This window comes from Alligator sinensis, unplaced genomic scaffold (assembly GCF_000455745.1).
Source record: "Alligator sinensis unplaced genomic scaffold, ASM45574v1 scaffold1610_1, whole genome shotgun sequence".
Lineage (NCBI taxonomy): Eukaryota > Metazoa > Chordata > Crocodylia > Alligatoridae > Alligator > Alligator sinensis.
The window spans coordinates 178,696-205,901 of NW_005843248.1; the positions used below are offsets into that span (position 1 = coordinate 178,696).

The 27,206-nt window shown below is 41.7% G+C and overlaps 1 protein-coding gene across 1 annotated transcript; it reads left to right on the forward strand.

Moving 5' to 3' along the window:
- Positions 1–338: 338 nt before the first annotated feature.
- LOC112548536 (CUB and sushi domain-containing protein 1-like) lies at positions 339–21,216 on the forward strand. The gene is made up of 3 exons (XM_025194567.1): positions 339–406; positions 17,552–17,759; positions 21,185–21,216. The coding sequence occupies exons 1-3, from the start codon at positions 340–342 to the stop codon at positions 21,201–21,203; spliced, it is 294 nt and encodes a 97-aa protein (XP_025050352.1). The 5' UTR covers position 339; the 3' UTR covers positions 21,204–21,216.
- Positions 21,217–27,206: the final 5,990 nt, after the last annotated feature.

A 27,206-nucleotide genomic window follows, 5' to 3' on the forward strand; every position in this document is an offset into this window, starting at 1 on the left:
ACATGTGAAAGTGATGAAAAGGTAAATCTTACTATTTGTTAAAATGTATTCCATAGTCCAGGTACACATTCTTGATATTAGACATAGAAAACTAAAATGAAAGTAGGTATCTAACAATGATTCTATAAATATTGATTAAAAAATAATGCAAGATATTTCTTTTCTCAAGGGTTAATAGTGTTTTTTTTTTCATGTTCTCTTCTTTCAACAGTGCTACCTAGCCACACTTGTGGAAACCCAGGAGAAATACCCAAAGGAGTACTTCATGGAACTAGGTTCAACATTGGAGACAAAATTAGATACAGCTGTGTATCAGGCTACATCCTGGAGGGCCATGCTATGCTAACGTGTATTGTGAGTCCTGGAAATGGTGCATCATGGGATTTTCCAGCTCCATTTTGCAGAGGTAAAAAATAAGAATTAATGGAGAAAAGTCATTACTGTTATTGTTAGAGGACTGTATAAGAGGTTGAGAAAACCCAGACAGTGATATTATTTTAGAATGTTTATAGATAATGCTGAAGTATTTGGTTCAACCTGTTATCTGGGGCCAGGTACAGACATTACACCTTTTCTGGTGTAAGTGATTGGAAGCTGGTCTATACCCATAACAGAACAGAAGTTCAGCACATATATTTTGGCTTAAAAATGGGAGAACGCAGTCTAAGATACCACCACCCCGGAAAGGACAAATGTGTGTTCTGTTGGCTACCAATGTAAACTACTCTGCCTACAGAAAACTGCATAACTTTATTTATTTTAAATAAAGTTAAAATAACTGTATAACTTTATTCCACTTCAGGCTTTTAGAATGTCTGTACCTACCCTCAGTGTTACTGGCAATTGCTTCTTAATATTAGTAAACCATCACTGTTTTATCTAAGGTCTAAACCTACTCAGTTCAGTAAGCAGATTTTAAAATGATGATTTCCAGCAGTTCACACAAAGTGGAATCTGAGATTCATCAGCTTCTTGTCATTTAAATAGGATTATGTCTATGGTTATATTCACTTGGGGCAACAGCTGGCAAATACTGACCAGTGTCTCTGTCATACCTGGGTAATAGAAGCGTAAATTCTCAATCCAATCCCCTCCTTTATGAATTAGTTTTTGTCAAGGCTTCCTTTGATAAAGGCTTTTATAATCTAGCTCCACAATGTAAAAATCTTACAATTGTTTCCCCCATTATATTTAATACATAAAAAGGATAAAAACTCTCTTTTACTTTAATAATAAAGAAAAAATATGGAGAAGTAAGGGAACTCAGTACACATTCTTAAAGTGACTCATGCTTTCTTAAACTGAAAGCAAGGAGATAAATCTGTTGATTACATCCCCCTTTTTAAGTATGGGAGAATATCAGTAGAACTTGTATATTCAACTATCTTTAACTTCAGGAAATTAAGTGCGAGCTTCTGTCAGCCATAGAGTAGACTGCGCCCTATCTAATGAAAACTCAGTTGAAGCTTTAACCATGCAAAGCCTTACACAAACTCTATCTCACTGGCAAAAAAGTGACTCAAACTGGTTTTCTTAGACGGGAGGACCAGGCTGTTATGCTACAGTTTTTTTTCTATCTAGCTCCTTGAATGCCTGCTCTTTCTCAGTGGCAATGACTAGGCAGCTTTATCTCCCTGCACCCCAAATCAGCATTTTCAAGGTTTAAGTCCCCTTTGATTGTGGGGTTCGGTCTGCAAAGAGTATTCTCTGCCACCTTGGATAAAGTCTTTCTCCTTGATAACACCAGATCATTTTCATAGTTCTATATTGTATTGGATTTTCTTTTTATGGCTAATTTTAAATAAAGTCATAGCAGTCAGGTGGGATAGTATCTTACAGTTAAACTGAAATAAATAGCTTCCTCCCTTTTACACACTGTGTGCATCAACATGAACAATTAATGCAAGGCAATAAACTCCAGAGCCATTTAAGTTAGAGAAAACTGCTCCCAGGTGCACTGTCTACACGTGTGCCCAGGAAAGCAGCAATTTGAGCCAGGGTTGAGTAGGACCCTGGCTGTTTGGGTTGACTGGGCACAATTTATACCCATGATCAGTCTTCACACTTGTGTTTAAGTGCAATAAATCCATCAATTTATGGCAGAGTTAATTAATTTACTGTTCCCTAATACTGGTGCATGTGTAGATTGCAGTACTTTACTGTGGAGATAATTCGTCTACTCTGCAGTAAAAAGCACAACTGGATGTATCCTCTGGTCGCATCTACATGAGACACTACGCTGCTGTAGCGACAAGCTATAGTGATGTTGTTTATTGCTACAGCAATGTAGTGTCAGCGGGCACTAACCATGACATTGCCGCTACTGTGTAGTAGCAACGAGGGTACTAATCAATGACTTGATGTCTAGTTGGCAGCCAGTATCAAGTAGAGTGCCCCAGGGGTTGGTCCTGGGGCCAGTTTTGTTCAATGTCTTCATCAACAACCTAGAAGATGGCACTCTCAGAAAGTTTTCAGATGACACCAAGCTGGGGGGATTAGTAGAGACGTTGAAGGTTATGGCTAGGATTCAGTGACCTAGACAAATTGGAGAATTAGGCCACAAGAAATCTCATGAGGTTCAACAAGGACCAGTGCAAAGTCCTGCACTTAGGACTGAACAATCCCATGCACCACTACATGCGGGGGGCTGACTCACTGGGCAGCAGCTCTACAGAAAAGGACCTGGGTGTTACAGTGGACAATAAGGTGAATATGAGCCAGTAGTGTGCCCTTGTTGCCAAGAAGGCTAATGGCATACTGGGCTGCATTGGATGATGTGTTGCCAATAGGTCAAGGAAAGTGATTCTTCCCCTCTATTCAGCACTGGTGAGGCCACATCTGTAGTACTGTGTTCAGTTTTGGGCCCCCACTACAGAAAGGATGTGGACAAATTGGAGACAGTCCAGAGGAGGGCAAAAAAAAAGGTGATGGGGCTGAGGGACATGACTTGTTAGGAAAGATTGAGGGAACTGGGATTATTTAGTCTAGAGAAAAGAAGACTGATGGGGGAATTTAATTTTAGACAACACTAAATTGAAAAGAACTGTAACAGGGATCAAGTATTGGTGAAGACATGTTACAGAACTCAGCTTGCAGGTTTAAACTTCTGTGTGATGGGCCTCTAACTCCTTAAAATTTTTGCTCCCCTCCCATTTCTCTTCTGCACAGACCCAGAGTATCTCTTGCCCCTTTCCCCACTAAAGCAATCTTCTGTGAAACCCAGAACCAGGAGCACTGATTCAGTTCCATCTTGAACTTCCTTTAAAATAAAATTATGAAGAAAATAAATTACATTTCAGAGTATTACATTTACTACACTGATTTATGAAATGTGAAAAGAACATAAAAATAACCTAATATAATGTTAAGGATCCTGTCTGACTTTACTCATTTGAGTAGAGACTGCTAACATTATGAACACAAATTGGGTTAGTTTATTTGTAAGCTTTCCCTCACACTGTGAACAAACTAATAGTGTGTGTGTATGGGGGAAATGAAAGAAAGCATTGTTGACTAAAGAAACATAATCGTTATAGGGAGAATAAAATAGGAGACAAATTAACAGATGCAGGCAGGAATATCAAGAAGGCCCAAAAGGATCGAACAGTAATTAATCAGGTTTGTGAATTAAAATGGTGATTGAAACGTATAGCAGAGAAGAATTTTCAGTTAAGGAGAATAGACATCCATTGTATGTTGAGAGAACAAGAAAATTAAGGCTAAGTACAGATATTCAGGCAGGTTAGCAAGTCATGCCTTACCAACCTGATTGCCTTCTGGGACTGGTTCTGTGGGTGCAGGGAGACCAGTGGATACTGTATACCTTGATTTTAGCAAGGCTTTTGATACAGTTTCCCACAGAATTCTCACAGGCAAGCTAAGGAAGTATGGCCTGGATAAATGGACTGTAAGGTGGATACAAAACTGTGGGGGTTAAGAGCAGCCTTCAACTACCTGAAGTGGGGTTTGAGAGAGGATGGAGCTAGACTGGTCTCAGTGATGACAGATGACAGAACAAGGAGCAATGGCCTCAAGTTGCAGCAAGGGAAGTTTAGGTTAGATATTAGGAAGAATTTTCTCACTAGGAGGGTAGTAAAACACTGGAACAGGTTACCCAGAGAGGTGGTGGAAGCTCCTCCTTGGATGTTTTCAAAACTTGGCTAGACAAAGCTTTGGCTGGGATGATCTAGTTGGGGATGGTCCTGCTTTCAGGAGGGGGTTGGACTAGATGACCTCCTGAGGTCCCTTCCAACCCTAATTTTCTATGATTCTATACCTAATGAGTTAAGGCACTCATCTATGAAACATGAAAAGTGCAGCCCAGGGACTACTGGGGCCAGCAGCTGGCTTTCCCAGCCCTGCATCTGTACTGGGAACTGTACAGAAGTTTGGGAGTTAGATAGTTCTAAAAATGTCCAACCCAATTTAAGATAGAGTCCCTCAGGTAGGGTTAACTATACAGACAAGAATTTCCTTAGTGTTTTTTTAGACTGATCTAATCTTCCCAGAATTTCTGTACGGTTCACACTGAGATCGACGTAACTAGGGGTCTAGGTTTAAGGTCCACACCTGGGTGAACTAAGTCAGATTGTGTGGCCATTTTTAATGTGATCTAACCTCCTTCTCCCCCTTTTCCCCCTGAACTTCTATACTTAGCCTAAAAGAGTTGCAAGTTATTCAACATATATAAGCTGAAAAAGCGAATTACCTCAAACATGTAATTAATTCTCCAGAAGAAAAGCTCTCAGTTTTTGATGGTTAGTTAACTTTGTGTGTCTGCACATGTATGCATGAATACACATGTGTTAGCTATGTATTTTAATTATTTATTTTGGCCTCTTCATTGCATTGGAGAGTCTTCATAGCCAGCAGGGAAAATGTACACTTTCATTGCCATATCTATGATGAGCCTATGCTGAGATGTTTCCTGCTAGTTGTTAAACCAAGGATTCATTTACTATTTCTGGGGGTGCAACAGAGATTTAAAAGAGGATGGGGGGAAAAAAGCAATGATTTTTTTTCCAGTTCAAGGACAGAAGAAAAGTGTCTTAAGGTCATTACTTTTTACAATTCTTACAAAGAAGAATAGCTTTTGCATCAGTGTGTATCCTAACACACTTAGCTAATCCTTAACTAACTTGGGTGTCTTGGTACCTGAGGTAGTAAAGGTTCTATGGTTTACTAGCTAATGTTTGTTGCTCAACCAAAGGTTAATCAAGACAAGATTTTTCTGTCCTATGAACATTTTTAATACTTCAACATTTTGCTTTAGGCAAAGCCAAGCCTAAGTGAAAACTAGAGAGAGAAGGGACACAGTTCCTGTGCCCCAGCCAAATAGCCTAGCCAGTAGTAGGAGCACTTACTTGAAATGTAGATGAAACAAATTCAGGTCCCTGATTTGAACTTCACTGGTCAAGGACTTGAACCTGGATTATCTGTTACTTAACCCCTGGGCTAGCAGGCTGTCTGCCAATGGGATATGTTTATTAGAAATTCTATTCTGGACCTGGAAAGTCTTTGTAAAGAAAGATTATTCTTACAGTATCTTTTTCACAAAATATTTCAGTGTTGAGTGAATCATTTGGTTTGAAAATGCCCAACCTGGCCATCTTGTTGGCTGTGAATTATATAACTAAACAAGAGAAATGAAGACTCAAAACAAAACTTCAAAGATGATTGTGTCTACAAGGCATCAGACCTTTTTATTGTGTTTATCAACATTATCTGAACTGTTCAATGTTTGAGTTCAGAACAAAGGTGTCAGAATGGAAGCACCAGTGATAAGTGTCTTAAGGGAAAGAAAGCAGGTTATACAAGAGTAAATGCTTATTGAGTAATACAGGCATGACCAACAAACGAATAGAAGAGGCCAGGTCATGGCTGTGCCCCTTCTGTATTTGGAGCCCAGAGAGCAGAAAAAAATGTGACATGAGGGCAGATCTATAGTGCAGAGGGAGGCTATGAAATAAAGTATCTTTGAAAAAGGACAAGAAATAGGAATTTGGAGAGAAGTGACTTATAAGGGATGAGATAATGGGGGCAATAGAAGAGAAAGGTTTATGAAGAAGCATTATGGAAGTGCCAGAAAGGAATAAGATGATCTAATAAACTATAGAACTTCCTGAAATAGGTCACCAGAAGAAAAGTCTCATGAGGGAAGGATTCCCTAGTGACACTGGCTGTACTTCTTTATTATTGAAGTGGTATGTATGAAAATCTGGGCTGTTCTTAATTTGGCTATAAAGAGAGACACGTTAACCTGTGCTTTTGAAAATTAAGTTGTGTTTGAAAATTAAGGCACCTACCTCATCTTTGTGGAGAATTGCTATGTTAAAGAATGTAGTGTTGAAAATGAATCAATATTCTCAAACAAATTTAATTATTAAATCACTGGGGAGAAGCCTAGGATTCCTTATAGAAATTGAAAAAATAGTCTTCGGCTGTCTAGTAGGATGATATAAACAGAAGACATGGTCTTATCAGGCTGTTTAGTAGAGTGATGTTTTAGTACTATAGTGAAAATACTGACATGAAAAGTAGGAGATGGTTTTTAATTAATGAAATTTAGGGAACTGAATAATCCATACCCTGCTGTCTTTCTAAGGCAAGTTTCCTTCTTACATGACAGTTTTCCAAGAGGCAGTACTATCAACTTGTAATCTAGTCTGATTTTAAAAGATAACATTTGTTCCAGAGCCCCATACCCATTTTTTGGGGCTGCATAGTCACATTTCCCCATTTAAAAACTTCAACAATCACAACAAAACATCCCGAAAAAAAAACAAGTGAAAAAACAAACAAGTCCACTGTAGCCCCAGTAGCTAACATGGAGCAGGGATTGGCACCCAATGGCCTGCAGGGCAGATTCAGCCCTTCAGGAGATCGGATCTGGCTCGTGGAAGCTTGGTGAACCAGCAGCAACCTGTGCCCTGGACAGAGGCATCCTCAGAATCTGGTCCCTCTGTGGCATCTACTGATTGCCTATCCCTCCTTGCTCCATTCCTGCAGTGCCTCAAATGTAAACCTGCCAAAACCCTGTCTCAGGTAGAAAGAGGTTTTAGTTTTATTTTGTTTCTTAGTGTTCTTCCCCGAAAAGTGAATATGCCATCTACGTCCACATGAGCACGGATGTTTGTTTCCCCAGGGACAAGAAGGAACTTGTCGCTAAGGAACACCTGGGCCACATGTCCTCTGGTGCACAGCAGGTTACCCCAGGAGGGGTAGGGGAGGCTGGGTCTAGCAAGAGAACTAGCCCCAGCAGCTTTACCTGGGGTCCTGGGGGCCTCAGGGAGCTGCTATCACAGCAGTCCTGCAGCTGGGAGCCTAGCTGGCAGGTGGAGCATGACTCTGGCAGGCCAGGCTCAGTTTTTGGGTGGCACGTGCTACCAACACATGTTCTGCCTCACTTTTTTAAGCTGCAGGGTTTTTTTGACCCAAGGTAACAGCACAAGGAATGCCTGAATGTGCAGTGTGTGATGCTGCAGAGGGGTCTGTGGCACCACATACCACACGTCCACCCTCATTTGGACACAGCTGACTTAGAAACTTAATTCCTACAGCAGAGGTCCCATTAACTTGTAATAAAACTTATCATTCTGAGTAGAGCTGGAAAGGGATTTGTTTTTGCATCCACAAGATGTTTTACTTTTTCAAGAGAAATCCCATAATTGGACACATTCAAGTCCTTTTGAAATTTTGATCTAGAAAGTGCCTTTTCATATGTAAGTGACATAATGTATATTTAATTGAGGTGAAGTTGAGCAACTCTAATAGGAGAGAGATGCAAAAGGGGGATCGTGAAACTCTAGCCCAAAGCATAAAACAGGCACCCTGGATATGGGGGATATAGCCTCAAGCCCTTCCTCTAAATTTGGGCAATGCACAGATTTGAACTATAGTACCTATATTAAAAGTAAGTGTGTTATTCTAGATCACTGGGTAGAATGTAACTAGTGCTCAGACCACCCTGTTTTACCATAATCCTGACCAGCTCTAGTTCTGAGTTACTTTGTTACTTTTGAAAATTTTACCCATTGTAAAAAATCAGCAAGGAATATTTTTCTCCTTTACATTTCTTCTATCTGAAATATTCTAAGTAACACATTCATATTGTTACTTGAAACAATATTAATTGGGAAAAAGTGCATGTGGTGGAGAGGGTAGGGGGAAGAGTTGTTATTTTACTTTAAGCAAGGCTCCTTCTTAAAATACTAAATTATTTTAAGACTCCTTTTCCCTCCTTCCCATTTTTTAAACCATAATCTAAACATGGCTTGGAAATGAAAACAGGAATATTTCTGGTTAACAGCTTATTTTCTTCATTGTAATATGACTTGAAATTTATACATGCATCTTTCTGTCAAAGGAAATACTGTTACCTAGTAAATATGACAACATTTTTTATAGAAATAGAAATACTGGTCAGCTTGGTATTAGACATACAAAAACAGTTTTGTCTTTCATTTCTTTTTTATAGATTTGGAAGTGGGAATAAGCAGTCTTATGGTTAAATAACTAATTGCCAGTTGGGTCTAGATCTGATCAATGTGTCTAATGAACATGTAATACTCTATATCATTCTAACACCCAATGATGTTTCTGAACAGTATGAATTTTAACAATTTGTCAGTCGGCACTGACAATTTTACTTCTAAATTTATATCATTAGGTGTTATAAAGTGGCAGTTTAAATGTATAATTTCATGAAGTAGTTTTGCCTGTTTTCATGTATTAACAGTTTCTAGAATACCTAGTGCTAATATATACAAACAATTATTTGTTATGATTTATATTGATCTGTTTTCTGCTGTTACATATTTTAATAAGTGAGGGACAAATAAATAGTTTCCCAAGAATCAGGTATAGAAAAATGCCACTTAATAAAGAGCTGTTTTAGTGATACTTTTAATAAAGCAGACTAAGTAATGTGTGCCCATCGCTCATTTAAGACTGTCTAAAGCTGCAATATTCTTTAATTGATAAGACTTACATAATGTGACTGAAAATTACAATATGACACTTGCTGGTGCTTCATAAAATGTCAATCAAGGTTTTTTTAACTGTACCTATTCTGTTGCTAGTGATAAAGGAGCAAGGAAGAGATCTGATGTTACATAGTATAGGGAAAAAAGACTTGTGTTGTTTTGTTTTTTTTCTATAACTGACTGTGGATTCTATGATATTTAAATCACAACTGTGTTTTTATCAGTTATGTTACATCATTATTAAAGTAAAATGAATCCTAATAATCTGACAAATCAGGAGTAAATAGTGTCAATTAAGATTGAACAGGATTGTCTTGATGAGCTGAATCTAGGTTCTAAATTAAGTTTAATTTTAAAAGGGTTAGACTCAAGTGATTCAACTACTGGTTGTAATGCTGTTCAATAAGCAAATAAGAATTTCTACACATATTTTACTCAAGATTAGAGCCAATTACTGAGCAGTAAGCATCAGCATCTACACGTGCAGATGCTTACTACAGAGTAATATGCTCTAATCCTGAGTAAACTTTCTACTTGTAAATACAAGTAGCAAATTTTACTCAGGAGCAATTACTGTGCAGCATGCCACGTGTAGACAGCTGACTGGTGACCAGGCAGCAGAAGATGGGAAACTGCTCCCTGTCCCCTGGAGCTGCCTGCTGTCAGGACAGGTTCCACCACTGGAGCCTGGGCAGGGACAATGTCCCCCTACCCCAGCAGCAGGGAGCTCCCAGACTCTGCTTTGCAATCATGATCACAAAGTGGGGGCTGGGAAATTCATATCTCCCAGCCTTGGCTTTGCGATCTCAGAACGGAGGCTGGGAGATAAGAATCTCCTAGCCTCAGCTCCACAGTCATGATAGCGAGCAGGTGTCAGCAGCAGTGTTGGTGTCAAGGGCGTGGCAGTGGCAAGTGGGGAGCTCCTGCAGGTGGCCATGGCAGTGTCAGTGGTGGGAGGGTGGCGAGCACCAACTGGCAGTTGACCACCACCTGCAGACGCCACTGGCGGTGACCAGCAGTGATTGGGGACTACCTGTAGACACCGCCAGTAGTGTTGGGGGGGGTGGTGGGGGATGGCAAGAGGTGACTGCTCGCAGGCGCCACTGGCAGCCTTGGCAGTGCTTTTTGCAAGGGCTGCACTGCCAAGGTCAGGGGGTGCATATGCATCCATGTGCACCCCCTACATGTCACCAATGGGCTGGGAGCTCCCTGCTGCCAGGGCAGGGGTATATTGTTTCTACCTGGGCTCTGGTAGTTTAGCCTGTTCCAGCAGCAGGTAGCTCCCAGGGCAGGGAGCAATCTCCCAGACCCTGGCAGAAGACAGCTGTCTCTTGGTCCTGGGCTATTTTCCAGCCCCTGCACTAGCACCCAGGGGGAGCCTAGAGCTCCCCTTGGCTGCTGCAAGGGGCCAGTGCAGGGCTGGCAGAGGCAGAAGCAGACTGCTGCCATGAGAAGCAAATCTGTTCCCACTTCTCAGCACATGTAGTAGATGCCTGCCTGGGGTGGGTAAAGTACTCTAGAGTAAATCCATGCTGGAGCATTTTCACATGTAGATGCACCCATAATCACTTGAATGACTGATATTTATTAAGGCAGAGAAATGCTCTTTGGGTAAACATTATATCTTTTATTAGACCAACTAAATAATTGGAAAAAAATTGTTCTTTACAAACTTTCAGGTACAAACAATCTTCTTCAGGCACAGGGAGTTCATTGTTACTTTGTGTGCTCTCCCAGGTGGAATGGAAACCAATAACCCTGAAGTTTATTTTATTTTAAAATTAAATTAAAGATGCAAGGTAGTATAAAGCTCTGAAGATAACGAAACAAAACAAAACAAAAACCCAGCCTTTGCTGTAAATTGCTGACTACAGGATGCAATAAAATTACTGCATGTTAAGGTGTCATCTACTACAAAAAAGGAAAGGAAATTCTCTGAAATGACCCATGTGCTCTTAATCTTCTCACATATGTTTAGTTACTAGGTGATATGTTCCTCTTTTGGAATTACAAAGGTCACATGAATAAGAAGAAAAAAAAGCGTGGAGATTAGGGAAGAATGGTCTGTAGCCCAAAGAGGACTGCCACAGGCCCACTAAGCAGCCAGAAATGAAGAGCCTTGTTACATGTTATTGCTCAAAGGATCCTAGATGTAAGAATCCTCCTACCATCCCATTCTGGCCTGTTCCCCTACCCCCCTGGGCTACTTATGGTTGCCTTCAACCCCTGGGATTTCCCTTCTACTCCCCTCCCCCCCACCCCATATTCCCAGGGCTTTACCCCTACTGACTCTCCCCCACCCCCTACTTACTTGTGGCTGCCCATGCTGTCTGTCCCAGATGAGAAGTCAGGGAAGGGTTAACCAGTTGGCTTGATCCCTGCCATTGCTGATGCCCTGCTGATGCTCTTTTCCAGGCTGAACCTGTCCCAGGGAGCAGCAGCAGTGACAGTGGCCAGGGAGACAGATTAACCATTTCATGTCTGCTCCCTGGGACAGACAACATGGCTTTCCAATCACTCCTGGAGCCACACAAATGTGCCACCTGGGCCAGCAGCACACAAAAGACCAGACAGTCCTGCTCCAGTGGCTGGTGGTGGTGCTGGAGGAGTGGGAAGCATAGAACCAAGCACAGAGCAGGTGCAAGAGGCACAGGACTAAGCCTGGTGGGAAGAAGACATCACCTGGGCAGAAGTATGGGACGAGGTGCTGAGGGACCACTGGGCATGAATGAAGACCCTGGAGCAGCAGTGGCTGGAGCAGCTCCAGCTGCAGGGGAACACTGACTGCCAGGCCATCCAAGCCCTCCTGGTCCTGGCATCAGCGGCCATGTCCACCACAGCCCAGTCACCACTTATGGCTCCATAGTGGGCCCTGCCCAGCCCTGGGAGGAGGCCCTCCAGCGCCTCCTAGCTGTTGCAGTCCCTGACTCAGCCCCTGCCCCAGTGTCCACCACCACCCACCTGGGCCCAGCCCTGCTACTCGCCCTGAGGCCAAGTACAGGCTGTAATTTTGATTTTACAGGTTCCTCTGTGTGATAGTGTATGGCAATCAGGGCTGTATACTCAATGACAGGTTTTTTCTGTATTGTAGCTAAGTTAGTACAGCACAGGGCATTTGGGTGGCTCTTTGAAAGATGTGTTCTACTTCTTAGCTGGAGTGTCCTTGTTGGATAAAGGAAGATTTTAGCTTGATGAGGTGCGTGGTATCAGTGTTCTCCTTGGAGCAGCTGTGGTGGAATCTGAGGCCTGGCTAAGGATTGGCAGGAGGGGCAGTTTGTTTGTGTTTTGTTTTTTCCTGTGTTTGGGATGCTTACTATTTTTGTGGGATGTAAGTATGGTGGCCCATGGGGTGTTCTTGTATAAAGGACCTTGTAGGGTGCCAGTCAAGGAAGTTTAGACTGCTCCACAGATAATTTAATAGCTGAGTGGTAGTTGTTGAAGGTGTGGTTTAATCCAGGTGTTCAGTCTAGGTGATGTTGTCACCTATGTGTTGCAGGTATAGTGCAGGTTTGATGGTGCAGTTTTCTAAGAACTCTTCTGTTACTCTAAATGTTACCTGAGGTTGACAGTGAGACTTGTGACCTCTGGTCACAATGCAAAAACTTTATTAGGATACAGAATAGCAAAGGCTTATTTGTATTAATAAAGATAGTGCTTATGTAGCTGTGGATTCAAGAAAAAAACAGGTCCACTGGCCAGGCTTCTCTGTTTCCTTTCACTGGTTTTTTTTAGTTGCTTTTTTTTTTGCTGAGCTTCAGAGAAGTCTGAAGTCACACAGTTTAGCCATGATTTTGTTCTTAACACAGATTTTTCCATATTTGGTTATGGTTTGGAGCTATGCTAGTACTTTTTCACTTCCTTGTATTATTTTAATGCACTGTATCATTATCCACAGTGCATGCTTAACTTATGACATTGCTACATAAGTCAAGCTTAGGTCAGGTCATAATATGTGCTGTTACTCATAGCTTATGCTGTACACAGCCTATGATGCACTTATGGACTATACCTCTTCATGGCAGTTCATGGATGTTGGCATATTGGCAGTCAATCTTTGTGCCCACAGCTGTGCTCATAGTCTAGAGGAAGTGTACCTTGTTTGAAATACAGAAGCTATGAGTAAGGGTGATTGGTGCCATATATTATGGTAAACATGAGTGAAGTCCATAGTCTTGCAAATATTTCAGGTAGGCAGGCAGTAATGCCTTCATGGTTCAGGTTTTTTGTGTACAGATTAGTGATACTTACAGTTTAAGCATGGCTTTCTCAGGGAGGTGTCTAATATTCTGAATCTTCTCCGTGTCTTTTAGAAAACTCTCTCTGCTGAGTAGCACGTGCTTTGGGAATTATTTCTAGAAAGCCTTATAGTTCTCCAGTGAGAGTACTATAGTTTGATAAGATGCCGCCACCAAGGTTATGTTTATTTGCATATCTTAGGGAATCTGTAGTGTTTCCTGCGTGGTACATTTTTTCCCCTAAAGCTTGTATGGAAAGGATTTGATGATGTCTTTGAATTCAAGAATAACTGTATAGGGACTCCCTGAGGTCCTTATAATAGTTGGTGTCTAGACCATCACAGCCAGAACTGCTCTCCAACCCTACTAAGTAAAAGGGACAGCCAGTACCTGTGAGCTAAGTGTGGCTGACTGTGTGTGACTAAGCAAGTGATGTACATGTTGCTTACTGCCCTGAGTACAAGTACAAACACTTTAGTGATATAGGAGAAAGGATAAGCATTTTGGTGACTGCGTATGCTGTAAGACACCGACCTTACAATTATTCAATTTTTTTCCCTCTAAAAAAGGAAGCACAAACAATCAGCAGTATTAAAACCTAAGAAAACAGAAAAAAAAGAATTGAGAGAATGAAATTGGCCATTCCTCAGATTTTTTTTTATATAGGTCAGGTATGACTTGACATTGATGCTGACCCCAGTGGAAATCAATATCTCTATATTACTTTGTGTGCTGAAGTACTGGCACAGAATTCATCAAGTTAGTTTGGTTTTTTTAGCTGGATTAGAAGATGATCTGAAGTGAGCTGCTTGAAACTTCAAGACATAATGGACTTGAAATGTATTCAGTTAAAATATAAAGGCTTCAAACAAACATTACACTGAGAAATTTGGGGATTAGATCAAGTTAAAATAGTCTCTATCCAACTCAGTGATTAGATAAGTGTTAGGAGCCTGATCTAAGGTGAGTAAGGATAGGGGGAGGAGTAGGTGGGATTGGGTGGGATATTGGCATCCTTTGGGAGGTTGGGGAATTGAGAGCTAACAGGGTCTGTGGGGGGTTGGAGAGATTGGGAGGCTAGCAAGGTCCTCAGGGGGGCTTGGGAAGATGGGGATATTAGTGGGATTGGAGAGCCTTTGGAATCCCACCAAGCCCTCTTGGACCCCTCCAGTTCCTCCTCTCTGATGCTGCTGAACTGCCCTATATCCAACAAACTGTTCTCAGTGCCAGTTTTACCATCATTCACTGGTACCAGCTGAAGTAAATTGGAGCTGGGGGAAGCATGGGAAGATTGGGGGGGTCTGGCAGCTTCATGCGGGGCTTGGCAGGATGGTGGTGGGCTGTAGCAACTTCATTGCAAGAGTTTGTGAGGCCCAGGAGAGTTGGCAGGGACTCTATCATTCCCTTCCCCCCACCCCCCAAACAAGGAGTGTTTTGAGCTCCAAACCTACTCCCTGGCAAATCAACTCCTCAATCCCACCTGTACATCCTACCACCCCGACTTCCTTCAATCAGCTCCCAAAATCAGTAAATGCTGGTAAAACTGGCACCAAGAGCAGCTTGTAGTATTGGGGGAAGGCGGGTTGACAGGCTTAGGGGGGATCCAGAGGGGACAAAGTTGTCCATCTGGGGGCAGAGGAGATACCAGAAGGCTAAAAATAGCCTGGTGGCAGGAGAGATAGGAAAAATGCAGTCCTGGGGCTGGGTCAAATGACTGGGCTTTCCCAGCCCTTGGGTGCACTTGGAATGTGTACAGAAGTTCAGTTAGATTGGTTTAACTACATCCGATCTGACCTAGTGCACCTCTACAGTACAATGAAATTAAATTAGGTCAGTCATTTTCCGCCTGATCTAACCTTTCTGGAACTTCTGTACAGTCCACACTAAGATCAACCTAATTAGGGATCTAAGTGTAAGGTCCACACAAGGATGAACTAAGTTTATGGAAGGGCTGAGGGTTTTTTGTTTGTTTAGAGACTTACCTAAAAGACTTGCCCAAACAAAAAGGCAAACTGATTGTTTGTGTATACTGTTTTTAATTCTTTCACAAGTAGAGTTAGTAAAAGTGCAGTGAAAGACACATATAGATGAACTCAAAAAATGAAGATTCTCTAATCATAAGGTTCTTTTAGTTAGTTGTTTGTTGAATACTATCAGGCAGAAATATATTAAGACATAGGAAGATTGTTTCCCTGTCCCCTAGTCCACCCACCAAATTTGACAGTGCCTCTTTTAGACTTTTGAGAATGTTAAATTAATTGTATTATGTACTTTGAGAATTACACCTTTTGAATATTTTGTTTTATCCAAATGTTTGTCTTGCTCTTTGACTCTTTGTGTTTTCTTTTTTTAATATGTACATCTTAAATTACAAATTGGGGGAGGGATCCAAAATACAGTTTGATTTTGCAGAAGAATGGAAAGTTTTATTAGTGTTGATAAATTTCAATTTGTTCAAGGGATGTTTTGTCTAGCATTTAAAAAAAAAAGGAAACTACTTTCTGGAGCCTTCTGTGTGCATTACATTTATTGAGGAGAAGGGGAAATTCCACATTTACCCGTATTCCAATTTCAAATCCATAATATAATACACACTGGTTTATAACATAATATATCATACTATAGCTTTCATTCTGTACAACTTTAAAAGTTTTTCTTTTAATTCAAAGGCTACTTAGCAAATGGCAAAAGACATTATAAACTGCTTGAATCCCTTCCATAGTTTACTCTTCCTTCACCTCACCAAGGCTATGTTCCTTGTCTTGCTGTTTGTGGCTTTAAACAATTCCTCCTTTTTCTGTCTCTTGGCTCCTTTCCTTTCCTTTCCTTGACTTCTCCCCCCTTCTTAATCCTGTTCTCCCCCTCTTGACTTTATTCCCCATAATGGCATCCCTTTTTATTGTGTTTCGAGTGAGTTTCTATTCCTTTTAATCTTTCTTTAATTCAATTTCACTATCTAACCTTTCAGTTCTGATTACCTATAACTCTACTTCTACCTTTATGGTGAGTTGTTTTATTATTTATGCTGCTGTATCCTAATTAGATTGTACGTTCTTGGAGCCAGGAACCTTGTCAAGCCATTTGCCTTTAAAGCCTCAAATGCAGCTATGATAAATAAATTGATTAGCACTATATAGTGATGGTAATACTAAGTAAAGCTAATAAAATGGGTAAAAATGAAACCAGTCTCTCCTGCTCATTCTCCACTTTTGCAGAAACATTTTTAATTATTATTGCTCTAGCTTTTGTAGCCATATTACCACTCACTGAAAGCAACTTAATGAGTTTTTAATTTTCCCTGGCAATAAGCTTCATGGCTGACATGTTTTTGTAATTATATATGTTTTAATACCCAATGCTAATATTAGTCAGAATATCTTTTAAAGCTTTAAATGAAAATCTGTGGGAGAGGAAATGCACAAAAAGGTCTATCTTATCCCTCTATTTTTGTGTTAAACAACATTCTAGACTTAAAAATATGTTTCTCTGCTCTGTGTTTTATGAAGCAAAGTTATCATGTAAAGCAAAAAATAAGCCATTATCTAATTACATGAAAACCATGAAGGTTCACTTAAGGGTCAAAACATTTTGTTATTTATCGTACAAACTTGTACCATGTGACTCAATGTAGTCTATCTTTGTAGAAGATGCAATTGTATGATGTTTTTCACAAGTTTTCTGGCCCTGCATAGGTCATGCTTGCAAGAATATTTTCCTGGACCTTTTCTGTTTTTAGTTATAGATTTTAAAAAGATGTAGCAAAGGTTCAGGTGGAAAAGTCTTGTTGGGATAGTAGAAAGAGAAACCAATATTCCCAATACTGTGTTCACGAACTGTTGCATATGCTTTGTCTTATTATGTTGTTGAAGTTTTGAAAAAAAAAAGGTGGCTATACCATATGGAAAAGTTTGTTGATCTTTGTTTTATCCCTTGAGTTCTTAATAATGTGTTTTGACTAATAAGTGGATCTGGAAGCCAAGAGATGGGTATTTTCTGGGTTTTCCTGACCATACTCAAGGAGATTAATTAAAAAAAAAATCAGCCAATCCACCACATTGATATTATGAGTAAGCCACTTAATGGAAATATACATCAGCTTTGAAAACTGACAACAGTGTTCTAAAACCTCTTTCTGGGTACTAATTGAGTAAAACCAGAGGTTAATGTATTTGCTATGCTCAGGTTCTGCTGAGTAAATTACAGTGTTTTAAAAACTTCTCTAATCTTGGTGCAATTGATTTGCTATTTTTCAATAGGTATGTACCTTAGGATAGATCAGTTTGTCTTTTAAAACACTATTATTTTATTAGTAACTGACGTTGTATTCATCAGCTGAAGGTGCTTGTGGAGGAACTCTACGTGGGACAAGTGGAATTATTTCAAGCCCTCATTTCCCTTCAGAGTATGAAAATAATGCTGATTGCACATGGACCATTTTGGCTGAACCAGGAGACACCATTGCGCTGGTCTTTACAGATTTCCAGTTAGAGGAAGGATATGATTTCTTGGAGATAAGTGGAACCGAAGCACCATCAATATGGTAAGTTCAATGAAGGGACAATGATCCTATTCTATTTTCTTGTTTGCTGGAGAGCTGTTCCTAAGGACACATATGGGGATGGTGTTTTGTTTGTATATGCTGGTCACGAGCATTTCATTCTATATTTTTCCTCAGAATTCTTGACCATCCTGGAGTAGAAATAGTTTGATTTGGGCTTTAACTGGTTGACTATACTCCAACCCCACCTTCCCCCAGAAATGTAATTGTATTTATAGAAAGTTTTAGGCCATATGCAGGCCTAAGTATGATTAATTACCTGTGCCGGTAGGAAAATTAAAGGTGTATGTGAAATAATCTATAATTATCTGTATCTCTTACTTTTTCTGTGACAAACAATATGGGAGAACCCCAAATGACCATGCTATATTTGGTACCAGCTGTTCCTTCTCCCCTCCCTCTTCTCTCAAAAATGTTACCTTGATTCCCTAGGAAACTGGGGTATACTTTTCAGACTTTCAAGAAAGCTGGCATACTGTTAATGTTCCAGATTAAACTGTATTACTCATAAGAGTGCAGCAAGCACCTGCAACATTGACTTTGCTACTCGAGTTATATTGAGAGTGAGGGTGTTTTGTTTTTTTTTAAAGTTATGATAATCTAATCATCTGGTCATGTATGTATGTAATTCTCCCTCTATTAGATGGTGTTAGAGGTTCTGTACCGGGTATTACTGCACCTGTAACACTGTTTTCTTTCTAGAGAACAAAATTGTTCACAAAGCTGTTTATAAACGATTTCAGTCAATTAATTTCAGAAGTGCCCAGGCCTTTATTAGGGTTTGAAGCACGGGTGATCAGGATCAAGCTTTGGATATCTGGAAAGTGTTTGTGTTGTGTCTTGTCTGATGTAACCTAGACAAAACAGAATGGTAGCCAGTTATAGATAGCTAATGGAGATGATCTTCAACTTGTGCTTTTGGATTTCTGATCTGACTCAGTTGGTACCATAGTATTCTAACCAATCATACAATTAAGTATATTAATATCTTGAAGTTTTAGGTAGTTAGCAGTCGGTTTTAGACTACTTGTTTCAAGTAAAGGTGTTGCATAGTGAAGGAACTGTAAGTGAGTTTAATGACATACCTAGATTTTTCTGTTTTGTGCCTGCTCTCTAATTTTTTTACCCATCTTAGTGGCAAACATGTAGTTCCATATTGCTTTGTGCCTTAGGGCAAAACTTAGAGCTAGAAATTAAAGGTCTTTGTTCAATCCTGCAGTACCAAATAAAGATTCTGTGCGTCTATGTATGCAAAAGTCTTGGACTGGGGTCAGCAGCATATAACTTTTAAGCTGGATCTGGGCTGTGGAGCTGAGGTCTCCAGTCACGTTCTCATGGTGGGGCCAGGCAGCAAGGACCTGCACAGGGGCTGGCCAGCAGAGGGCTCTCCGGTACCAGGGCCACGCAGCAAAAAGGTGCACTGGGGTTTTGGTGCAGAGCTGTGCCCACACCACAGAATAGGGGCAGGGAGAAGCAGGATCAGGTAAGAGCAGCAGTGGCAGTGGCCAGGTTAGGACTTTTGCCTGCCTTGGACTTGAGTTGGGTTGTTCTGGCCTGTAGCTCCAAAAAGCTGCTGACCACTGATCTAGAAGGTATTTCTTGGACTAGTATTTGCACATTCATTTGTCCAAATGAGTTGATGTTGTACTAAAAGGATGTACAGGCAACATCAAGTTTTTATGTGTACAGACAGTTCTGTCCCCCCAAAACTTGGCCATAGTCATTTTTTTCCCATCATGCATTTCTTATTATAGTTAGAAAACAGGTGACTTTTTTGAGCAGGAATAGGCTAAGCAGCTAATAATTAAAAATATATCCAGTACTAACATTACTTAGTTCTGCAACTAGCTTGTCTAATATGTTTGGTTTGGAAGTATTTAATATAGCGTTGTCCATCTTCAAAGTGACTGGGGTCTGCAAACACCACAGGCTGCACCAGAAGGAGCCATATGCCTGTGGGCCACACCACAACAAGCTGTGGGTGCAGCCCAGGGCACATGTAGAACAAACTGCCTCCCCACCTACCATTGCTAGACCACACACCTGCATACACATCTCTGCACTGTTAGGTATGGGTGAGCCCCCATCTATCCCCTGACACCCTGCACTGTGAGTTCCTAGGCTTACCCTCAGTTCTCTGTTTCATGCCATGCCACCCTATCCCCTGGAGTGGGAATAGGACATGGGAGCCAGAAGAGGGAAGGAGAGCTTGGAGACTATAGCTGTAGTTGAAGCAGGGTGATGGGGGCAGTAGCAGCCAGGGAGCCACCAGTTTGATAGCCCTGATTTAGTATACTAAAATCTGATTAGTGAGCAATTTTATAGATTTAGTATACAGTCTTGGATGCAATTGTCCATCACCAAGAATTTTACTTCACAGTACTGTTACATCCTTATTGGCACATACATGCATATTTATCACATATACATACACGCTGCTGAACAGATGCCAGAACAGTAGCGTACACTCTATGTAGAACAATCAGAGTAGGCACAGAACTAACCAAAAGGAAATTCTCTCTGCTCAATATTAAATGAATTTTTTTTTTCTGAGAAATTATATCGGGAACATTAATAGGATTCTCCATCATTATCTGCTAGTTTGGAACAAAGTTACGTACTCAGTTTTGTTTTAAGCAAGAGCAGTTACCATAGCTACGCTAAAGGTATATTCACTATAGCGCATGATGTAATCTACTAAACGGAGTGATATGTTAAATAATGAAGTTCAGTATTTAAACCTAATGGTCTAATTGTGTATCATTTGAAATTGGGATATCCCCCCCCCCCCCCCCCATGCGCCGTCCCCCCCCCCCCCCCCCAGTTACTCCCATTTTATCCAGTCTGGATTCTTGTAATGCTCTAATATAGAATTTCTATTTCTAAGACATTTTTTAACATGGTCCAGTAATTATGATAGTTCTTTCAATTAAACAAATGTTTGTTGGTGGAACTAGCTGAACATTTTCATAATGAAGTGTTTAGGGAGAGAGCATACATCACTACTGCTATAGCTAAACATGGGTGGTGAGAAGAAAGATGATGATTTCTGGCTGATGATTCTTTAGTGATTTGCTTTTTCTATATAGCACAATAGCTGTGTGTGACCCTTTAACTAACATATAATTAGACAAGGTTTTTAATCCTAGGTGATTACAATCTAAATTGGGCATTACATAAACAATTCAATATTTAGCTGCAAGAGTGAGAAAACAGATTCTTAGAATAATACAGGCTAGAAAAAAATGGTTTGTCTTTTTATCACAGATTATGTAACACTACACAGGAACCTTGGGTTTACTTCAACCAATGCATACAAAGACAACTGCCTTGTACACCCAAGGATCATACATGCTGGGTAATATGGTTAAAACGGTCACTGTTATTTTATTTTGTTTGTATCCTAGGCCTCTAGTTTGTCAGTGATAAAGACAAGGGGACTGTCAAAGGAGACCTGCAGTGCTTGAGGGTTTGCATGTTTTTGTGAGTTTGTCTTCCTGATATGGCATGTGTAGTCTCTACAAATAGGTAGTGTCAAGCTGTGTTTAGCCTTACCATCTTTATGTTTATATGAATTGTGGTATTTATTGTAAATGCATTTCTTATAAGTTATAAAAGGACCATGATTGCATAATGGTTTTTATACCTGGGAGAGGCACAAAGCCTGAATGGTTAAAGAGAGGTAATCACTGGAAATCAGGATCCAACATGGGTGTGCTAAATAGCCAGGCCCTTCCAATGGCAAATTTAAATACTAAAAGAAAAGACCATAAGAATAATACCTGGCTATTCAGACCACTTGGAGGAAGGACATTTCTGACAACGGGAAAATTGAGTAAGAGGCAGTATCTTCAGGATATTGGATTAGTAATCTTGATCCCTGAAAGGATGTAAATATTCTGCTGGTTTTAATTAGAACAGGAAAGACTTCTCCTCTGGTAAACAGATATAACTTTGTGGGGACAAAGGAGATATATACCTAGTGTGGGCTCTCCAAAAATCCATTGGATGATGTGTATAAATGGCCAGATAAGAAACCATGCTTAAGCTTTGCCTTGAGAATAAGTCTTTTAGTTTCCCCAGATTTAGGGGAAGCTTTAGGCCCTCAGCCAGTGGGCTTAGTATTTTGGCTAAAAGAAAGGTCAGAAGTGCCTGGGAAAAGGTCAGAGGAAAGGGCTGCTATTTAACAGGTTGAGCTGGGTAAAAGCTACATTCTTGGGTTTAAAATGCAGGATCTGATGATTGTCTTGATTTTTTTTTTTGGTTTCTTTATTTTGATATCTCAACATGTGGTTACTGATTTAAGTTCCTTTTGTCATTATAATAAATCATTTTATTATCTTTTATAATTTACTTATTGGCAGGGAGGGCAAGTCTGATTTCAGAGTATTTGACCATACAGGCAAGCCTCTTCCCTAGAAGCAGATCCATCTTTTCTGAGTGAATGACTGGACAAGGGTGTTATCCTTCTGGCTGGCAAAGTCACCTCTGTTGAAACCTGGCAAGAACTAGGTGAAGGAAATAAAGCCACAAACCTTTGGAGCATCTCAGTCTGTCCTCAGTAGTTAAGCAGCAAACAGCAGGGTAGGGTTTCAGGGCAGATGTGAGAATACCCCAGAAGTTCCCTGACAACCCGTCTGCTGCTTTTCTCATGCACCGCATGAACAGATGCCTCCCTTCTCTCAACCTCTGTCACTTGGGCACCCCAGCCCCCTTCTGCTACACTACCCCTTCCCCAGGGGCAGGGGCAGAAATTAGAAGCCAGAGGAATGAGGAGAAGCCATGCAGCGGCTGTCGGGGTGCTCATGCCCACTCCTGGCAGAAACCCCCTAGTTGCGGCACCTCTTCAGACCTGGCGGCTGCACATAGTGCTGGCCCAGCCTGGCCCACATGTGCTCACGCAGAACTGGGCCATCTCTTGCTGTCACCCAGGGTCCTGGCACTGTAGGTAGACACTGTGTGCCCTCAGGCTGGGCTGGGTCCTGCCTCCATGTGCCCCACATGCCATTGGGCCGGGCTGGCTCCATGGAAGCAGGACCCAGCCTGGCCCAATAGCACACAGCTTCTGGCTGCACTGTCAGGACCCTGGGTGACAGCAAGAGTGGCCCGGTTTTGCCTGAGGGTGTGCACCAGCAGGACAGGCCTATGCTGTGCACCATGTACAGCCCCAGGTCTGAGACAGTGCCACACGGCCAGGGATCTCTGCCAGGAGTGGGCAAGAGCACCCCAATGGGCTCTGCTGCTGCTGGGGAGGGCTGTGCTCCATATGGGGGAGCTGGGTGGGGGGCCTACCCCTCCCAAGCAATCCCTCCCACCCCCACGGTCCCTCTCTACCCACAGTTCCCCCTACCCTACTTACCGGGGACAGAGCATGGGTCGATCCACTGCTGCAGCCTTGCCCCACTCCTATTTGCCCCAGCACTCTGAGGCAGCATGCTGGAGCAGCAGGGGCATGGGCATCCAGAGATGCTCTGGCTGGGGTCCAGAGCATCTCCTTGGAGGACCCAGCCTCTGGTTGCCTCTGGGCACACTCCAGGAGCATATCCTCCGCCACTTTTTCTGGCATGATTTTTTTTTATACTGGGAAGGATTTCCTGGTATCAAATTTAGAGCCTGCACTGCAAATATGCAGTGCAAGGAACATTATTTAGTTTTTAGCATGCCTCTTGCAGAATCTCAAACTGCTTTGAGGCACCACAACAGGCATGTGCTTGCTTGTCTGGATGTGGCCTTAGAGACTAACTGGTTCATCCTACTTCCTCAGAATCTATGCTTCCTCGGATGTTGTTCCATATGAAACCTTATGCTTATCTGAACCAGTTAATTTCTTGCAGTATTGTAACTAAGGGCCAGGCAGGGCACTATGTCTTGATGACAATTTGTGGGAGAATGTACAAACATAGCAACCACCACTGTTGCTTTCCCATCTGCCACCTCCTGGGCATAGTCCAGCACTCTAGCCAAAAACTGCTCCGTTGAGCCTCTTCATGAAGAACTATAAGTAATGCACCAGATTTGTGGGTGGTATAAATCACTAATTTCATTGAAGTCTATGGAGATAAGCTAATGTAAGTATCTAGCCCTATATCATATAATTAAAGCATCATCTACTGGATTACAATAAAGATCATCATTCCTCTAAAGTTTGTTCAATAAAGTTCTCTGTGCACTGTATAAAGCTTTCTGACTGTGCATTTTACACTAAAGAGTTTTCCTTTTCTTCACCCGCCAGAAGGAAAGACAGACTGTCATCCATGCAGACAGAGGAGGATGCGCAATTTTAGTTTTAATTAAGCTGCAGCTTTATCAACTCCTCTGAGAACCTTGCCAGGCAATAAATTATACAATGAAGGTTATCTCTCTTTCCAACTTATGTGACAAGTTGACCATTACCTCCCTTTCTGTCCAAGGAGGTCCCTGATCTGCTGTGGTGAAGGTTGTGGGTGAAGAGGGAACCTGACTTGGCCAGTACAAAAGTGAAAGAAAAAATGCTTTCTTGGACAAAGAGAAGACTGTGACTAGTATAAAGTGAACAGCATATCCTACATCCCTGTCTTACACAGATCCTTATCATAGAAGTTGCTACTAAGGAGCAAGTTGGCTCAATGAGGATATAAACACCTTTCCCTTAAACCTAATACAGTCAAATGAGCTGCTTCTATCTGCTGACCACCTATTCCATCCTTCGTAACTTCAGTGGCTTTGAGAAGCGGTGACCTTTTTTCTCTTTCCCTTAGGGCATTTATACACATACATTTGTCTGTTCCAATGCACTGGAGATCTGGAACATTGGAGCAGACTTGATTTATTGGGTCTGCTCTGCATGCGACCTTATACGCCCGGTGCTGCATCACATGATTTGTATAAACAGCAAAATGCGAGTCAGTGCTAAGAAAATGGCGGTGGTACACTTTTGAACTAAAATGCCTTTGATGTGTGTTTGTTTAAAAGTGTGCCACTGCCATTTTCTCAGTGCTGATGTACACTTTGTTATTTATACAAATGCATGCACTATAGCACCGGGCACTTTTAAAGGTGCCCACTACTGCAGCGCCAACATGTGTACAAATGCCCTTAATAAGACAAAGACTACTCTTACCCTGGTTAAGTGCAGACTGCGGTGAGTATGTTTCCTTTTAGGTTGAAAGGAAAAGACAGTCACATAATTATCCTTTGGCTTTCATCCATTAGTTTCCATGTGCAAAGTGCATAGCACATTTTGTCTGATGCATAAACAACAACAAAAGCATAATGAATATCATGCCTGGAGTTTAGCATTAATGCTGCTTAGCACTTGAAAGTTTTTTAACATTTTCAGAGATGAGTAAAAACATTAACTAGTATAGCTTTGTCATCCAGACAAAATTTTATATTTGCAAAGTGCAGCTGAAAATATTTCATAAGATAGTTTAATGTACAGAATGAGAGAGGAAGATAATTTGTGTTTGTATATGCCTCTTCAGAGGATTGAAGAAGTACAGATGAAGTGGGCAGGATAGAATCCTGGATATTTATAAAATCTTTATTTTATTTTACATGACAAAGAGTACAAAGTGTTATGTTAACCAGGGCTAAGTACAGATGTCCAAAAAGCCCCTGGCAGAAAGTGTGCTAACTATCGCACTTTATTTAAAGTGCTGTAAGTTACAGCATGTTCCAGCTGAACAGACATGCATCGTTCCGTTTGGGGGGTCAGGGCTTGGTGCCAGCCTCCACCAAGGAGCCCCTGCCAGGTAGGTCCCCCCCAACTTCCCAGCTTGGTTTTTAGTGGGGGGAGAGTCAAGCCCATGCTGTAGTGGGGCTCATTTTTCATACACCCCCATCATAGTTCCCAGCACAACAAAAAGCAGTGCAGGGAACTCATGCTGCTGCTGCTGGTTGCAACTGAGGGAAAGGAGCCCCCTGCTGCACAGATCAGTCCTGCCCCCAACCAAGGCAAAAGCTAGCACGCATGGCCAAATGCCAGAGCAACCCTGCTCTGCAGCTTCTGGCTGCAACTTCCAGGACACTTGCACAGGGTATGGGTGAATAGAGCCCCTCTACCATGCAAACCCAGCTCAGCCCCTCCTGAGCCCCAAGCCAGCAACTTGTGGAGAGGTCCTCATAGTCAGGGCAGGGGGACACTTCTTTCCTTTTTTTCCTCAGTGGCTGCTTACAGTCACCAGCCTGCACAGGAGGGTGTGGGTAGGGAGGGGGGGCCACTCCAGCAGCAGCTGTCAGGAGACAGACCTCAGACTCCTCCTTCTCCAGCACCCTCCTGGCCAGGTATGTATGTATGTATGTGCTGTGACGTACTGCAGGGCTGGGGCAGCTGCAGGGACAGAAACTCCCCTGTCCCCACCACCCAGCCAGGCTGTGCTTGTGGCTGGGATCAGAGGCTTTCACTGACTCAAGTCAGTAACAGCCAAAGGGATGGGGCCAGCCCAGTGCTTGGACTGAGCAAATGTGCTCTGCCCAAGGCTAGAGCAACCCTGTGCAAATGCTGGCTGGAGTGACAGTGATTGTGCTTTAAGTGAAGCCTTGATGGGATCTGGCACAGACATTTAATAAAGCACTTCAGCAGAAACTGCTTTAAGATGGTACACATCCATCCAGGGTTAACTTGGGCCACAATTCACAATTTTTAATGTGCTGTGTGCCATGAATGTCTGTTCTGTTACAACTGTAAAACACTTTCTGCATGCTTAAAGTACATTAAGTGTAACCTCTGTACCTAGCCTAAATGCATAACCGTTTAATAAATAAAACATCAGATTCCATCTTTTTTTCCTTCTAGCTTTCTGCGCATCAAAACCTCGTTCTTCTGCCTCAAAACTTAATTTTTCCCTCAGTGTTAGTCTGTGTTCTACCTTCTACAATGACAGCTTCTTTTCACTGTCCAAAAAACAAAATGAGATGTGCTTAGTTGTAATTATGCATAAACCTTTCCTAAGTGCACTGAACTAGATTATTTAGATGTTTTGAATATAGAGTGCTTCTTCTGGATCTCAGAACTGTTAAAACAGGACCCAGGAAGGATTATGGGCTCAAAGATGACACGAGAATGCCCAGGCTCCCATGCTTTACATAAATCTATCTTAGTTTGTTGAATCTCTGTGACACACTGTACATCACTGTATTGACCTGCAGGAACGTTCTTTTTATGTGGTCCCATTACTCTATGCTATTTAGTTCCTGGTGAATAAACGTCAGTGTGTCAAGACTTCCATTTCCTTTGCCATGATGTTCCTTTGGTAAGTGAACAGTTGCATCCCATTATCAATGAGCTGCTTCATACTAACCCAAGTGCCTGTTATCACCCAGTTGTGTAATGGGGTAGGGGCAGGCAACAGTGACAGCAGCTGTGGGGTTACCTTTGTAGGGGATTGCAAAAGCAACAGTGGTGGCTGACTATGCCTCTGTAATCTTCATCGTAAAAGTTGGCATTTC